Raw genomic sequence first — 18,214 nt, 5'->3', positions numbered from 1 at the left:
ATTTTAGAAACTCATAGGGTGAACTTCCATACTAACAGTGTGGGAAGCCAGGTAGCTTCTCCAAACTTGGGTGGATTGTCTTGCCTCTTCTCTTAACCTCTTAGCTTGTGGCACAAGAGAGGCAATGGTTTATGAGAATGAAAAGCTTCCATCACCAGAACTCAAGAACCATTGTCCCATCTTTTACCTAATCCTTCACTCACTTACCTACTCTTCCCTTACTGCGCTCAATATCATCTAATGTCCTCTTAATAATTTGTTTTATTTCATCTCACTTCAACTGTATATATTTTGAAAGTACACAAAAGGCAGAGGTGTAGACTTAAAAAAAAAAACATGTACATTTTAAAATGTTTAATATGGTTGATGTTTTCCAATTATCAGAATGACCAAATATACTAGAAAAGATGCCTTTGTGTTAGATGTCTAATTGATTGTTCAATTCTGGGTAGTTATGTGTTGCTGTCCTCATTATGCAATGGCAAGTTCTAAGGTAGCAGAGTATAAATGCCTAAAATCTGCTTCCCCAAAATAAATAAAAGGAATAAGAAATATAAATTGGGCACCTAGGTACAGGGCATTGATACAAAAATACACATAAATGTACAGTAAAAGGCATGGTCTTCAAAGGAAGATTACAATCTTACTACAGTTAGAAATATTCCCCTCAATGATTATGTCATTAAGATGGTGACACAGTATATTCCTGCATTCAGTCCTCCTCACAAAAAAGACCAGCTTGCAACTATCCATCAACAAGATATCAATGTGAAAATCTCAGAATATGGGGGTAAGGCTGAAGCACCCACTTGGATCACACAGACCAAGGAAGACTGCATTAAAGGGTAAGAAGAATGGCAACACTCTGACCCCATCGCCCCTTTTCCAGGATGGCACAGTACCACACTGAGAGGGCTCATGGGGCCTATGTTTTCTCTAGTGGAGAAAAAGAGCTCCAGGTGGATATCCAGCTTCCCCAGCATTGAAGGTCACTTCCTGGGAGGTCCACAAGGGTCTCACTCCATGGGGATTGCAGGGAGACTCAGTGGGACTTGATAGCGGAAATCACATTGGGATAGAGAAGTGGGCAGAGCTTACAGCAACTAGCACCTGGATATGGGCAGACCAAGTTTTTCCTCACATCAGCACCTGAGTAGAGATTCTAGCCAGTGAAGTTGCTCATCTGCAAAGATAAGCTGGTAATTCCATCTGGCCAGAGTACTTGATATATAGTTCTGTTTGATTTGGGCCCCAAACAGTGAGCCATGTTGCCTTTGGAGCATGTTCTGCCACCCTGAATGGGCAGAGAAACAAATCTGCAGCTCCACCTACTGTTGAATATAGTTCCCAGTCTCACCCGACCAGGAAACCTAACCTGAGTATCTAGAAAGCTGCGTAGGTTAAAGCTTTGAGCAGAGAGCCCAGCCAGCATCTACAGAGCCCAGGTGGGGCTGTACTGGCCAGATAACTCAGTGCACAGTTCTATCTGATTCAGGTCCCCAGCCAGCAAGCTGTTCTAGCCTTGGAGCCTATTCTGTTGTAACAGCTGGGCAAGGAAACCAGATCATGGTCCTACCTACTGCTGAGTATAGCCCTATCTTTCCTGACCAGGAAGCATAACCAGAGCACCCAGTAGGCTGTATGGCCCACCCTATAACTGCACTTGTAGCAGTGTCTGAGCAAAAATCTAGCCAGTGGCCCTGCTCATCTGCAGAGTTGGGCTGGTGGTCCAGTCTTCCTGTTGGACCATAGAGCTCAATGGACAGTTCTGCCTGATTCTAGTCCCCAAACAATGAGCCATGCTGCCTATAGAGCCTGTTCTATGACCCTACCCAGGCAGGGAAGCAAATCTTCAGGCCCACTAAACTGCTGAGTATGACATAAGACCAGGAAAACTGACCAGTGAATCTGGGCAACTGTAGAGCCCATCCCACAGCAATGCTTGGTCAAGGAACCAAGCCAGCAGTCCTATCCAACTGTTCTCAGCTAATGGTACCCTCCAAATTCAGAGCTCAGGCAGTGGCCTTGCCCAAATAGAGACCCCGATGGCAAGCTCCACTTGTCCAATGATGGTACTAGCTGACTAGTCCAGAACCTCAAGCTGAGCTTACTGGTGAAGGCCAGGCTCTGTGAAAGTGAATATATAAAGTCTGGAAGAGGAGGGTGCTTACTCAAATGCGCAGGTACCAATGCAAAGAATTGAGAGTCATAAAGAATCAATGTAAAAATGACACTACCAAAAGAAACTAGTATAACTCTAATAACTGACCCTAAAGAACTAGAGATCTGTAAACTGTCTGACAAAAAATTCTGTATTGGATTTTGTTAACCAACGTCACCATTAAAAAATGCAAACAAACAAACAAACAAACAAACAAACAAACAAATAATGAATAAGGCTACTTGGAAACAAAACAAAAATAAAAACAAAAACAAACAACAAAAGAATTCTGAATAATCCTCTTAAAGAAGTTTAGGAAACTACAAAAACACACAGACAATGAAATAAAATTGGAAAAACAATGAGTTAACAAAGTGAGAAGTTCAACAAAAAAAATACAGAACCATCCAAAAGCCAAACAGAAATCCTAGAACTAAAGAATAAAATGACTGAACTGAGAATTCAACAGAGAACTTTAATAACATACTCAACCTCACAGAAGAATAAATCAATAAATTGAAGATAGTTCGTTCTAAGTTATCTAGTCATTGGAGCAAAAAGGAAAAAAAGAATGAGAAACAGTGAAGAAAGACTTATGCGACATAATCAAGAGAAATAACGTACTCATTATAGTGGAGGACTGTCTCTGCCAAAGCAAATCTGTGAAGTCTGGAAGAAGTGGCTGCTTATTTAAATATACAATCAATAATATGTAAATGAGGAGAGATAAAGACTTCCCTGAATAAACAAAAGCTGAAAGAATTCATCACCACTAGATCTGCCTTATAAGAAATGCAACAGGGTGTTCTTCCAGATAAAATAAAAAGATGCTCATTAACATCACAAAAACATATAAATGTAGGTATAAAACTCACTATTAATGGTAAATGTATAGTCAATCAGATCCTATGTAATGGTGGTGCATAGTTCATCTACAACTCCAGTTCAGTTTTTTAAAGTATTAGAAATAACTATACCTACAGTAATTTATTACCAAGTACACAATATAAAAACATGTAAATCAGAACATCAATAACCTAAAATGTGAGGGGGAAGAAGAAAAAATGTAAAGTTTATGTATATTTTTAAAGTTAAATTGTTATCATCCTAAAATAGGATGTTATAAACATAAGATATTTTATGTAAGCCTCAAAGTAACCACAAAGGAAAAACAAAAGATTATGATAAACAAGTAAAGCATACTGCTATAAAAAGTCATCAGATCACAAAAGACTGCAGGATAAGAGGCAAAGAACAAAGGATCTACAACACAATAAGAAAACAACTAACGAAATGGCAATAGTAAGTCCTCATCCACCAACAATTACTTTAAATGTAAACGGATTAAATTCTCTAATCCAAAGACACAGAATGGATGAATGGATTTTTAAAAAATCTGATGATAGGCTGCCTGCAAGAAACTCACTTTAGTTTTAAAGACACAGACTAACAGTGAAGGGATAGAAAAAGATATTTCAAGTAAATGAATAGTTATATTCATATCAGACAAAATAGACTTGAAGCTAAAAATGATCAAGAAACAAAGAAGGTCATTATATAATTATAAAAAGGTAAATCTATCAAGAATATATAACAATTGTAAATATTTACACACTCAATATTGGACCACATAAATATATAAAGCAAATAGTAATAGAAGTAAAGGAAAAATAAACAGTAATATAATAGTAATTGGAGATTTTAATACCCCTCGATGATAGATAAAATGTTAAGACAGAAATCCATAAGGAAAGTGAATTCGAATAACACTATAAACCAAATAGATCTACCAGACACATACAGAACATTCCATCCAACAATACACATTTTCCTTGAATGCATATAAGACACCTTCTATGATAGAGCATATGTTAGACCACAAAACAAGTCTTAGCAAATCCAAGAACACTAAAATTATATCAACTTTTTTTTTCTACTGCAATAGTATGAAATAAGAAATTAATAACAGAAGGCAAACTGGAAAATTCACAAATATATGGAAACTCGTCACGCTTACATGAAGAAAAAAGTCTTAAAAAGACAAACTAACTTTACACCTTAAGAAATTTGAAAAAGGAGAACAAATGAAGCCCCAAATTAGCAGCAGGAAATAATAAAGATTAGAGCAAAAATGAACAAAATACAGAACAGGGAATCAACAGAAAATTTAACAAAATTGAGTTGATTCTTTGAAAAAATAAACAAAACTGACAAAACTTTAGCTCGACTAACCAAGAAAAAAATAGAGAGGACCCAAATAAATAAAATTACAAATGAAAGAAGAGACATTGCAAGTGATACATCAGAAATATAAAGGATCATAAGGGACTACTATGAACAATTATATGCCAACAAATTGGACAAGCAAGGAAAAAATGGAAAAATTCCTACCAAGACTGAATTATGAAGAAAAAGAAACCCTGAACAGATCAATAACAAGTATGGAGATTGAATCAGTAATTCTAGGCTTCCCAACAAAGAAAAACCCAGGACCAGATGGTTTCACCAGTGAATTTTATCAAAGATTTCAAGAAAAATTAACGCCAATCATCTCAAACTCTTCTAAAAACTTGAAGAGGAAAGAACTCTCCTAAATTCATTTTATGAGGCCAGCATTACCCTGATAACAAAACCAGATAAGGACACTGAAAGAAAAGACTACTGTACAATATCCATGATTAATAGGGATGCAAAAATATTAACCCTTTTCCCATTTACCTTGAGAATACTTGTTGGCGGCACTTGCAACTAAAGCGTTTACCCTGAGATAAAGCGCAGATTACAGTTCTAACCTTACCCCTAAAGTTTGCCATGAAATATCTCACTTTTATTTTTATTTTCACATAACTCTAGTATATTGATAGTCTTTGGAAACTAGTGACATCATTTCATTCATAGCATTCTGTTTTTAGTATTTCGACCGCCGAAAATGTCAAATCCTAGAAAACAGCATTCCTACACGTGATGTTAAATGAATGCTGGCAGTGAGTTGCATTTTTTTTTTTTTTCTAAATGGGAAAAGGGTTAAACAAATTACTAGGATAGTGACTTCAATTGCACATTAAAAGGATCATACGTCATGATCAATTGTGATCCATTCCTGAGATGAAAGGATAGTAACATCCACAAATCAGTAAATGCGATACAACACAATAATAGAACAAAAGATAAAGATCATACAATCATCTCAATTGATTCAGGAAAAGTATTTGACAAAATTCAACATTCACTCATGATGAACACTTTCAAAAAATTGTATGTAGAAGAACTACAACTCAACATAATAAAGGCCATATATGGTAAGCCCGCAGCTAACTTGAAAAGATGTAAGCTTTTCCTCTAAGATCAGGAACAAAACAACGGTGCCCACTCTCACCACTCCTTTTCAACATAGTACTAGAAATTCTAGCCAGAGAAATCAAGCAAGAAATAATAAAGCATCCAAATTTGAGAGAAAGCAGTAAAGGTGTCTCTATTTGCAGAACATGATTTTATATATAGATATCCTAGACACTTCACTAAAAACTATTAGATTGGATTCAGTACAGTTGCAGGATACAAAATCAACATAATCAGTAGCATTTCTATATACCGATAAGTAATTATCTGAAAAAGAAATAAAGAAAATAATCCCATGTACAATAGTATGAAAAATAATAAAATACCTTGAATAAATCTAACCAAAGGGATAAAAGATCTCTACACTGAAAACTGTAAGACACTGATAAAAGATACTGAAGATGACATGAATAAATGGAAAGATATCTTGTGTTCATGGACTGAAAGAATTAATATTGTTAAAATGTCTATACTACCCAAATCGATCTATAGATTCAATGCAATCCCTATCAAGATTCCAACAATATTTTTTACAGGAATAGAAAAATAATCCTAAAATTTGTTTAGAACCATAAAAGACCCTGAAGAGTTCAAGCAATCCAGAGAAAGAAGAGCAAAGCTGGATGCATCACACTTCTTGATTTCAAACTATATTACAAGGATAAAAGAAGCAAAAATAGTAAGATAGTGGCACAAAACAGACACATAAACCAATGGAACAGAATCAAGAGCTCAGAAATAAATCCAAGCATATATGATCAACTAATATTTGACTAAGGAGCCAAGAATACTTAATGGAGAAAAGACAGTCTCTTCAATAAATGGAGCTGTGAAAATTGTATATTCATATGCCAAAGAATGGAAGTAAACCACTATTTTATACCACTCACAAGAATTAACTTGAAATGGATTGGAGGTTTAAATGTAAGACCTAAAACCATGAAACTCCTAGAAGAAAACAGAAAAAAACTCCTTCCTTGACATGAGTCTTGGCAATAATTTCTTGGCTATGACACCTAAAACACATACAACAAAATAAAAAATAAACAAGAGAGACTATATAAGACTAAAAAGCTTCTGTACAGTAGAGGAAACCATAAACAAAATGAAGCCAGCCTACTGAATGAGAAAAAATATTTGCAAACCACACATTTGATAAGGTTCTTTATAATATATAAAGAACTTATTCAATTCAACATCAAAAAAATAAATAATCCAATTAAAAAATGGGCAGAGGACCTGAATAGACATTCCTCCAAAGGCGTGCAGATGGCCAACAGACATATAATAAGATACCCAACATCACTAATGATCAGGGAAATGTAAATGAAAGCCACAATGAGCTATCACCTCACACCTATCAGAATGGCTGTTATCAAAAAAACAAGAGATATAAGTGTTGGCGAGGATGGGGAGAAAAGAGAACTCCTGTGCACTGTTGGTGGGAATGTAAATTGGTGCAGCCACTATGGAAAACAGTATGCAGTTTCCTCGAAAAATTAAAATTGAACTACCATATGATACAGCAACTCTATTTCTGGGCATATATCTGAAATCACTATCCCAAAGAAGAGCTATCCACATCCCCACGTTTACTGCAGCATTATTTACAATAGCTGTGGGAACAACATGGGAACAATCTAAGTGTCTATCAGTGGGTGAATGGATAAAGAGAAAGCTCTCTCTATATTATATATATTCTATGCTATGCTAAGTTAAATAAATTAGACAAAGAAAGGCAAATACTGTATAAACTTACTTATATGTAGAATCTACAAAAAACAAACTTGGAGAAACAGAGAATAGATTGGTGGTTGTCAGAGGTGTGTGGTGGGGGGGGCAGTCAGGGAAATTGACAAAGGTATAAATTTCCAGTTATAAGATAAATTAGTTCTGGAGATAAAATGTACAGCATGATGACTATAGTTAATCATCCTGTGTTGTATATTTGAAATCTGCTAAGAGAGTAGATCTTAAAAATTCTCATCACAAGGAAAACTGTAACTATGTGAGGTGCTGGGTATTAACTAAACTTATTGTGATGATCATTTTGCAGCATATACATATATCAAATCATTATGTTATATGTCTTAAACATATACAATGTTATGTATCAATTATATCTCAATAAATATGGAAAAAAAGAGAATAAAGGCAATGAGATTGTTGCATTCAAAAAAAAAATACCAAACAAACAAATAAACAAAGAAAAGGAAACATTCACCCCAACATATACAAAATTAAATTCCATAAAAAAATGTATGTATGTAAGTGTTAAGCCACCAACAAGTGCACGCTGAATATGTATTAGGAACAGTGACAATATCTGTGCAGTGTAGGTAAAACACCACATTCACATAGTTCACATAGTTCTTGCCCTCAAGAGTATCACTATTTAAGTGAAATGAAAAGTTGACACAAAAGCCCTGGTGACTAGGGATTGTACTGCATGACCTCCAAAATCAGTACCATGAGAGTTGAGGATTCCACTTTTCCATGCCAGAACCATGAACTGCCTAATTGTGTGGCATGGGTCATCAATACCACAGGAGCTCTAGCAAGGGAAAAGGTCGGGGAGGAACATGGTGACCTTGGAAGGCCCCTGAGAGGTAGTGCCATTAGTCGGTTCTCAGAAAATAGGATTCATGCTTGAGGACAGGTGGAGGTGCGTGTGTAGTGTAGTGTCTTGCCAAATAAGACTCATGAATAGATTTATATTCTGAAAATAAAGATTTAGTGTAGAGAAAGAAAACAAACATGACAAGCACAGTGGAATTTTAAAATCTTCTCATCTCCTCTAAAATAATATAAAACAAAACACTAGCAAACAAAAAGTCAGCACTCCAAGAAGTGACAGCAAATTTTTACACTTTGGTTCTAAGCTGTCAGATTTTCAACTGCTTGTGTGAATAATCTACATTATAACATTCTTTTCCTTCTATCTTGGCCTAAGGATATGGGTACTAAGACTCTTTGAAATATCAGATTAAAAGGGAGAAAAAAAGAAACTGTGTTAGGCAGAAAATATGAGAATAACGCCCTATCAAGAAAATGATAACACAGGTATCCAAAACAAAACAAAAGCAGAACACACAGGAAAGGGGAAATTCTTAGATGATACAAATCAAGAGCCTTTCAGAAATGTGTAAATATAGTAGGCTCCTTATTGCGATTGCATTGCAGAAGCCCTCCGATCCAACTCCATCACAGGTCAGCCAGTTAATCAAAATGTCAGTTAGAGCACAGAATAAGAAAAATATTCTCATATCCATTTGTGTTCCATGCAGCAGGCACACAGAAAGGAAGTAAAAGGGAGGAACTCAAACCTGACTGCCGATTTAAATACCCACTCTATCAATCACCAACTGGACGCTTAGCAAATTTGTGCTCAAGTGTTCCCATTTGTAAAATGGGTGCAACAATAGTTTCCATTTCATAGGATTGCAATGGAGATCAAATCTTCGAATGTTATAAAGGTTGGAGGATTGACACATGATAAACACTATGTATTTGTTAAATAACATTTTTGAAAGGGCCAAATCTGCTTCTTTGTCTAGGGATCCGAAATTAGAGCCCTCCAATGCTTGTTTTTTGAGGGACATCAAACACATCCTTTATGCATTGTCTGTGATTCCTAGTTTTTGTTTTCCTTAACAGTGGAACAAAAATTTAAAGTCACTTGAGAAGCAATTTGCATATAGAATGTCTTTACACTTAACACAATTCCCAGTCTCCAACAATGTTTTTTACAGTTAAACAGATATAGTTCATTTGATCATAAACATTTCTTTTTAGTGACTTGCATTCCTAGATGCTTTTGAAGCACTCAAATTTGTTTCATAGAAACAATTTTTTATACCATATTTCATCAGTTTATGTAGTCCTTTAAAAATTACATAATTACCACAACATGTACTACTCGCATAAACATACTGAATTACAAACATTTCATTCAACTTGACTGGTAAGAGAAGTAAGCTCTCCACTGGTTACCAATGATCGGTAAATTGAGAGGTAATTACGATTTACAAGAGGAAATGGTGAGCATTGGTTAATGTGGCCAGTAGATTCAAATAAGTTTAGATAGAGAGTCCAGTTCCATTAACAACATTACTTTTGGGTTTTACGTGCTAGGCTGGCTTCTCGGTTCTTTGGAATTTAGCTTAAATTGTTGATTTCAAAATAGAGGGACCTCTTAATCTGACTTGTTACCAACAATAGCCCGAGAGATATCATTTTGGAAATTAAAATCAACAGAGAAATTTATTGCCATTCTTAAGATTTTAATTTTCAGGTTAAGCATTTCTTCTTCCTGGTTCCCTTTGTAAATTTCCCAGAATTGTCAGCTAATCCTTAGAATGATCCCTTTCTGTTCCTCCTACACAAGAATTTGCTAAATAATATCCATGTAACCTTTTATTCTCTATTTTCGAGTGACAAAGAATGGACTACTTCTTATAAATTGTTTTCTATTACTTACAAGGTATCTACTAAAATCACAATGTGTTCAACGACCTTTATTTCTCTTCAGGTGATTACTTCAGATTGTAGAGAATCATTAGGCTGTGCTCAGCAGAAGACAACTGATGCAGTTTTCTGAGATATGCAGAAAACTACTTAGAAACCTACTGTACCAGCTTTCTAATCCATAGGCAGAAGCTATAAGGTCTATAATATTTGGGACCAGGCACACTGGTGGATTTGCCGCATCCACTAGCCACATCGTCAAACAGACTGGGCTGGTCGGTATGGCTGCATATTTCCTAAGCATCCATATTAAACAGGAATAGTTCAGAAGACAAGGTGGGAGCATAAAATCCTCTTTGGTGTATGCAAAATAATTCCTCAATTTGCAGAATGAATTGTGTCATTTCTTCATTATTCCATTCAACAAGCAATCACAAAGTTTTCACAGGTGCAAAGCAAGCTCAGAATGATTTTAATTTAGCCAGTGCACCATGATATGTATTTGTGTCACCAGAAAATGAAACATCATGAGTTAAATAATAAACAGACCACCTGAAAAGCCAGCAATGTTGTCTGCCTGTGATTGAGAGCTGTAAGATGTTAGAGGGCAAGCATCACAGTTTCTATCATTCTTCTTTACAGAACTATTAACAGCCCATCCTTTTCAAGTGTCAATTACATCATAATGGCTCCTGAACCTGAGGACTACTTGGGGAGAAATATAAAGTGTATTGGCTGAAAATACCCAATGAATAAACACCAAGTTCTACTGTGAGCATACCGGCCATCCCCTGCCATTTGGATATGGATTTAAGAAATTTGTGACAGCTAATGAGAAAGCTTAAATATCCATGGCACATGTGTTTCCTGTGGAAATAAACCATCATGATTCACAAACGCATACCACAGATCCTTGAACATTGTTCAAGAAAAGCCTCAAGTTAAAACAGGTAAAACAGAAAAAGTCATGAACATCCAACAGCTGTTAAAAGTAGTAATCACATTGGATCTTGGTTATGAGAGAGCAAAAGAAATACAACTTTTTACAGATGAAAGAGTCTCTATGACCAACATTTATTGTGGTCGGGACTAGAAAATAGAATAGAGGTAGACAACTTTTTTCCACACAATTTTGAATTATAAATTATTAATTATGCTCTAACAGATAAAGCAGAGAGGAAATTAATTTAAGAGATGAGATTTTACAATTTAGAGAGCTGTTTTATTTTAATTTTGGGAGGGAATTACATTTTAATGTTCAGCTTTACCAAACATCTTTCTTTCTCTGAAATGAACTGTAATTTTTCATTATTTCCCTGAGGTGCCAGGGAAAGATGTCTACGCCAAAGTTTAGAGAGTAAATTAGCAACACTATCTCAATCATCTGGAAAAGTGCTGTCCCATAGAACTTTTCCATGTTGATGGAAATATTCTGTATATACACTAATATGGCAGCCACTGGTCATATGTGGCTTTTCAGCACTTGAAATGTGACTAGTTTGATATTGGAACTTAATTTTTGTTTAATGTTCAATTTCGATAGTGCCACGTGGCTTAGTGGCTATAGTGCTGGACAGTGTAGTTTAGAGGATACCTCTGTCTTTCCCCTTTTTCTCAGGCAATTAGACCAGAAAGCTGGGGGTGATCTTTTGTAAATTAATTGTACATTGCCCCTGTGAAACCTCATATACCCTCTCTTCTGCAAGCTGAGTCTCAGAAAGGGCTCTGAGCAAGGCTCACCAGAGTCCGTTTGAGCAAATATGCACATTAAAAGGATTTTAAAAAAAGGCAACAGCAAAGATCAGCCCTCCAGCCCCCTTTGCTGATTCATGTGCTTCCCTGTAGTCAGATATATTCCAGAGGACTTTGTCAGGGACAGCTTCATAATAATTCAAATAGTTTGACTTTCCATGACTTTGCATGTAATGGAGGTAAGTAAAGAAAGAGTTCTATGAGAGCATTTAGACAAAGAGAAGCTGTAAAACACTGAGGCGGAATAGGGGAAGTATGTGTTATGAGGAGGAGTGCTACATAGAGGACGAGATGAAAGGAAAACACTCCCCAGCTATATTTCTGATTACAGAGAGTTGAAATAAAGAAATGTACTGTGGCAATGTAAAACTCTTCCTTGCTTATTATGAAATGAAAGATTACTAGTACTGGTCCTCCATGTAATTAATTATTTCCTAACTCTGTTCCACGATTTTGCTTAGTTTACTAGAGGATACTTTCTGATTGTCCCTTTTACTGTTTATTATTTGTTGATGCATTTCTTTATCTAAATTTAGCTTTAAAGAGTCATAAATTTAAGAGATTTTCAATTTTAATGACATCCCTTGAGAGAGGGGGTGGGGGGGAATCGGGATTCTGATGCCATATGCCTTGACCATGGAGATATTGGTAACTTTGTACTTAAATAACTTCTTATCACTAGCAAAGATTGTTTTCTACATAAACACATACCTGGAGGAGCAGATCAGAAGTTGGTCTGACTCGCTGTTGGAACAAGATACTTAATGTTCGATTCTGCTGTTCCAAATCAAACACTCTTGTTTTCAACTTTACACATTCCTCCCTTAGATCCTACAATAAACACATCGAAAGAAATAAAAATTCTATAACTGAAAGACACCTTTGCATATTATAACCATACTTTATCTGATATTTCAGACACATTAGTAAAAAAATAGTATTTTTATTCTTCAAAGCCTCCAGAAATAAATCACACGCAATGCTTTCTATCACATCCCATTGTCTGATAGAATTATTGTGTGCAGGGAAGACCTTTTTTTTTTTTAAAGCACACCTTGAAATCAGAACTGCATTAATCTAGCATACTATTTTTGAAGATGGTAAATCTTAGAAATATAAAGTCAATTTAAGTTTCTACCTATATATTTTGCCTTTTCCGTTTTCATAAAGGCAATCATAAAGCACGAAGCACAAGGACAACAATGTTTTTGTAGTGAATAGAGATTTGATGAACTAAAGAAACTATCACTTTTGATGGAGCCTTTCATTGTTGTCGTTTGTGGAAACGAGTTGAAATTCTCAGTGTTGTTGCTAATAGAGTCAGTGATGCATTTAGAGGGAGTGAAGCAATTCTGAAATGAAAGCTTTAAAAGGCCACTTGAAACTTGCCCATCCTATGAACTGTGGATTTCTGTATCTTTTTTCTATATTTTTGGGGGCATTTGGTCTTAGTGCTGGGGAAGCAGAGTAACTGTACCTATCATCCTTTGGGAGGAGCTCTTTTGAATAGTTCAAACACCGCAGAGACCTGTTCCCAGCTTTCATAAGGGGAGCTGACACAGGACAGTGTTAGGATTCTCTGGAATTCCACCAAAGAACTACCTTGCAAACTGACTTGTGATAAAGACGCTCATAGTACTTAAATGTCTATACCCTCTTTGATAGGGTTCGAGAAAAACCAGGTAGAATAAAGGCCCGATTCAAGGTTCTTTAAAACATTTCATGATTTCTTCATTAAAAACAAACAAAGAAAGAAACAACAAGGCCTCTGCTCTTCCCATGCAAAGAACAAGGGTCTGCTTATTGTTCTCAAATGCTCTCTGCATTCCAGCCACCCTTCTTCCCCAACTATCACTTTCCCTTCTCAAGCATCTCTTTCTTCCTTTCCAAGTCTGTCTAGATGACTGACATCTGATTCAAACTCCATGTAGCTCCTCTCTGATGCTTTTATCTGGTGTTACTCAAAGATTGCTCTCTTTTCTAAACCCCAGAGAGCCCACAAGGCCTCTTATATGGCATTTAGCATATGCTACTTTGTATTGATTTGATCTTTCATGCTCTAGACTTATCTTCTTAATTAGATGGCCCATTCCTGAAAAGGTTAGCAAAAGAAGATACTCAGATAAACGACGGCACAACCATATTGTTCTTACACTCTTATTCCACCCCCTAGCACAGCACCACATTGTAGGAGCTTAATATATTTGTGCGATTTTTCTGTTAAAGAGGATGATGATGAATTCTATTCCCTAGTGATGATGTGATAAAGAGAGTTTGTTTCTCAACACTTTTAGCTTGTCCGCCTACATATTCTGATGTGGGGCAGCTACAAGTTTTACTTAAGGCTCTGTAAGCAACAGAGAGTACCAGTCAACAGCTCTGATCCCCAGGGCCTCAATGGGAGTCACAGACTGAGCGAGCCTGTTCCGTGACCTTGTGTCAACCTAAGTGTGAAAGTAGAGAGATCCAGCTTCTGAGGCTTTACCTGAGCAGGTATCATCATATTCAGGCTTATTCATTCTATTTACTGGGGGCAAAGAAAAAGAGAGGCCAAGGTGTGACTCACTTTATAGCTTCCACCCTACTGACCTTTTTAGTAAAATGAGTAAAGCTTATGCATAGGATGCTTTAACTGACTGCTGACTACAAATGCAGAGTGGAGAAAAGAGAAGTCATGTTCAGAGCAGGCAGCTGGGTGCAAGATCTGGGAGGGCAGCAGCCATCGAAGGCAGGGGCAGGAGTATGTATGGCCGTGTGTGCTCATGAGTATACACGCCATTTGGCAGAGCCCATTTTGGAGGGGGCTAGGCAGGGTTCAAGTTAAAAGGCTAAATTTGTTTTCTTTATTTAGAATTCAACTTCTGTCTATGTCTCACTTATGCTAATTTTTGTTCTCAGAATGTATGTAACACTCCTTGCTCCCAAACACTAATTGTTTTTACTACTGCTAATTATGTAATTAATAAAACTTGACTGTGAGGTAAATAAATGTTAATAGTACCACTGGGTGAGAGAACACCATCATTCTCATTTGCAAGTAGAGATATGGAAACAGGAGCATACATGTGTGGACTTACAAAGAGAAAGACCTGTAAGGAATGCCATCAGTAGTTTTTAGTGGCAAAACTGAGAAGTTGAAATTGTTCTTCAGATGGGTAAAAAAGTAAAAAGAAAAAGGAAGAAAAAAATCAATATACTCTATAGAGGATTTTTGTACACGTGCCCAAATTTCAATGGCAATTACTATTACTTAAGGTGGTAAAAGTTCATTAGCGGGAACACAATTTATCGACCTTGAGAACTGTTCATCACTCTTGGCTCATCCAGATCAGCACAGGGCAGAGGGGGAAATGGAAGGCATTAGGAACGTGACACTGGTCTTACAATCATGTATGAACAGAATTGAGCCGGACTGAAAATTTGTAGACATAAAAGAATTGCCCGTGTTGTTTTTCAATATTCTCATTCTCTTCGGTCATGCTGTGGATAGAAACTGATGCCAGACAGCTATCATCGCTAGGAACTATAATCAAAACCATGTATGCGTGCCCACGTGTACATGTATAAACAGAACCAGACTGGATAGATGGAAAGAGAGAGGAAAACAACAATTTCTCTGACTACTACAGTAAGACCCGGGCAGAGTGGCATCTGGCTGTTTTTCCTTTCTCTATGCTCACAATGAGAACCCACTAACATACAGGAATGTATGACATGTTTAGGCTGGATACAAGAGCTACTTTTCTGACCTCATCAGTTACAGAGGCAAGAACTAGATTATCCTTCCCAAGTAAAGTATTAAAAATAAAATAACTCTCCTCCGTTTAGATGCCGACATCCAGGATCTAGCTCTAAGCAGGAGCTGGACCATCTGCCCTCTCTCAAAGCCCTTCTTTCTCTGTGAACTCCCTAGTATGTCACAGGTCTCAAGAAGAGGACCCCACTGAAAATTTAGGGTTGTATCTTCTGAAATAAAAATGGAGACATGATGTACAATTTTATCACCTGGAAATAATGCCAAAGATCGACTTCATTTAATCTCATGTAAGAAAGTATAATGGCCTTTGGATTCAAGAAAATAGACAGACCTGTTTTCCTTGCAATATGTATATCACGATCAGTTGGAAACAGAGTAAAGAATTAATGCTGAATGTGAGGGCAAAATATACTGAGCAATGGGATATACTGATTTAAAATGGCCCTGTATATCTTAATAATTCCAAATCATAACTTCCGGGGACGATCCACATATTGTAAGTTTCACCTGCACCTGGGATTGAAGATTATGAGTTCACTGCTATGGAATGCAGTTACCTCATGTTTTTAGAGCAAAATCATTACCAGACTCCCTGCTGAAGTAAATTTTTAAGAAAATTCTGATTGCTTAGAAGCAAGATATATACTGACATTATCACTACGGTATTGTTGAAAACTATTTATACCTGATTTTTTTTTCATGTAAAAATTATAATATAGTGGTATATCTATTTCAGAGGCAGTGTGTATCATGGGAATATACCATATCGGGAGGTAGGGGGCCTGGGCTCTGGGCCCACATGACCTTGAGGAAGTAACTTATTCTGGTTGGGGCTCAGTTTCCTCATCTGTGAACTGAGATACTGCATAAAACCAGGCTATTGAGAGAATGGCTCTCCCAGCTGCTTCAGATGGCTTGTCAAGTGCCCTCTCAATCCTTCCCTGAAGCTTAATGGATACCACACCCACCAGCCTCTCTAAGTGGCTATCACTGATACATTCCTTTCTCTTCCAAGGATTCTAAGACTTCTGTAAAAAGAAAAGCCATTTCTGGAAAAGGCTAGTCACATCTCAGACTAATCAAGGACCTCAACATCAAATACCATTAAAAAGCAAGGCAGGTCATTAAATGTGTGACCAAATAAGCCAGCTCTAATCAGTAAGAAGCAGTGAGTTCTGTGGTAAATTGAACACTTCAAGCCTTCCTCCTACAGACATTTGGATTAAAACATTTTAAATCTGGGTGATGGCTAAACAGTTCATGTAATTATAGTGAATTGAGCTCATTACAAAACCTGGTTGATAATCTCAGGATTAAATGCTCTCTAAAGTCCCTGGCAATTGCAAAATTTTAGGATCCAAAATAAGACTGATTTTGAGAAAGCTTGACTCCAAATTTATAATCATCTTTGACCCCATACGTCAGATTCTGAGTGTCCTTGCTAGCAAGGACTGGCAATGCATCCAGAAGTTTTAAGAAATCTATCGGTTACCTTTTGTTTTATTTCCTGTGATCATAACTAATGATTGGATTTCAATGCATCTGTTCATTTTCATAGCATCTTCTTTGCCTGCTGAACTATAGTATAGGGAAAAACAATGAGTGATTGGGATCATGTAGGCTGAATGGTATAGAGGACATGAGCATGGCATTTGAGTGTAATAACCTTAGGTTAAAGTATAGGCTTTGCCACTTCTAACAATTGGAACTAGGGACAAATTATTTTTAGTGCTATATCACAGGGTTGCAGTAAGAATAAAATGACAGTGCATTTAAAATGCTAGACATGGGGTCTGACTCCTTATAAGAGCACAATAAATATAAACAGACCCTCTTCAGGAAACCAGATCCTGTGTACACCACTGCTAGACAAGTGGACTCAGATGGCCTGACTACTCCTCTTACAAGGGAAACATGTAGGAGTTTTACGTTCTTTCAGTCTCAAGCTACAGAATTGTGTTTTGTTTCTATCCGAATGGTTGTATTGCTAGGTTCAAGATACAACAGCCTTATTCTATGGTGGTGAAGAAAAAAACACCATATTAATATTTGGTTACCCTAAAGAACTTGCTGAGGCCTTTGATATGCTGGAAAATAACTTCAGGGAAAAATGCTTCTCTTCCAAGTTCGGTTTTAGTGGTTAAAAAAAAGTCATTGAAAAATAGGAGAGTTATATTTTCGGCTCGTATAATTGACTTAATGAAGATAAACTATATTTCAGAAAAAAATATGAGTTTAGCCCACTTATTGATTTCACTTGCACCTGTAGATTTGAACCTATAATTTGGAGTCATAAATGGAAGTAAGCTGGGTTTAATATTGTCATTTTAGCATTATTAATCTGAAGGAGGGACAGTCTGCTCTCTTAAAGAAATCTACAGGGTTTTGAGATAAACTGAATAACTTAACTAAGGCTGTATGTGTAAATTTAACAGAAACTGATAAGTTTATGAAAATATTTTTTTCCTATTATTATTGAGAAAAGAAGTACACTCTGTTACTATCTGGGCTGATTCCAGATATGCCAAGAGAAATGCTTTTTTGCTGCCCACAGAAGAGCCATGGCAGGTTTGCCTTTGTGCCATAACAAATGCTATATTCTAAAATTGAATACTTATAATTTCATGTCAAGAATTATTTCTGTGATTTGGATAGATCATTCAAGATTTCTGTTTTTACCCCGTGTCTCCTGAGGAGGTGTATTTTCTTTAGAATTAGTTTTTTCATCCGCATTTGGA

The 18,214-nt window shown here is 36.5% G+C and overlaps 1 protein-coding gene across 2 annotated transcripts in view; it reads right to left on the bottom strand.

Moving 5' to 3' along the window:
- NCKAP5 (NCK associated protein 5) overlaps positions 1-18,214 on the bottom strand; it is a 720,600-nt gene that overhangs the window by 196,671 nt on the left and 505,715 nt on the right. For both annotated transcript variants that reach the window (XM_023527517.1, XM_023527518.1), the window contains one exon: positions 12,431-12,550. In XM_023527517.1, the coding sequence (XP_023383285.1) occupies positions 12,431-12,550 (120 nt within the window). The remainder of the gene's footprint in view (positions 1-12,430; positions 12,551-18,214) is intronic.

Source organism: Pteropus vampyrus, unplaced genomic scaffold, assembly GCF_000151845.1.
Source record: "Pteropus vampyrus isolate Shadow unplaced genomic scaffold, Pvam_2.0 Scaffold17, whole genome shotgun sequence".
Classification (NCBI taxonomy): domain Eukaryota; kingdom Metazoa; phylum Chordata; class Mammalia; order Chiroptera; family Pteropodidae; genus Pteropus; species Pteropus vampyrus.
The sequence above is the reverse complement of the archived record's forward strand: the minus strand, read 5'-3'. Positions and strand labels throughout refer to the sequence as shown.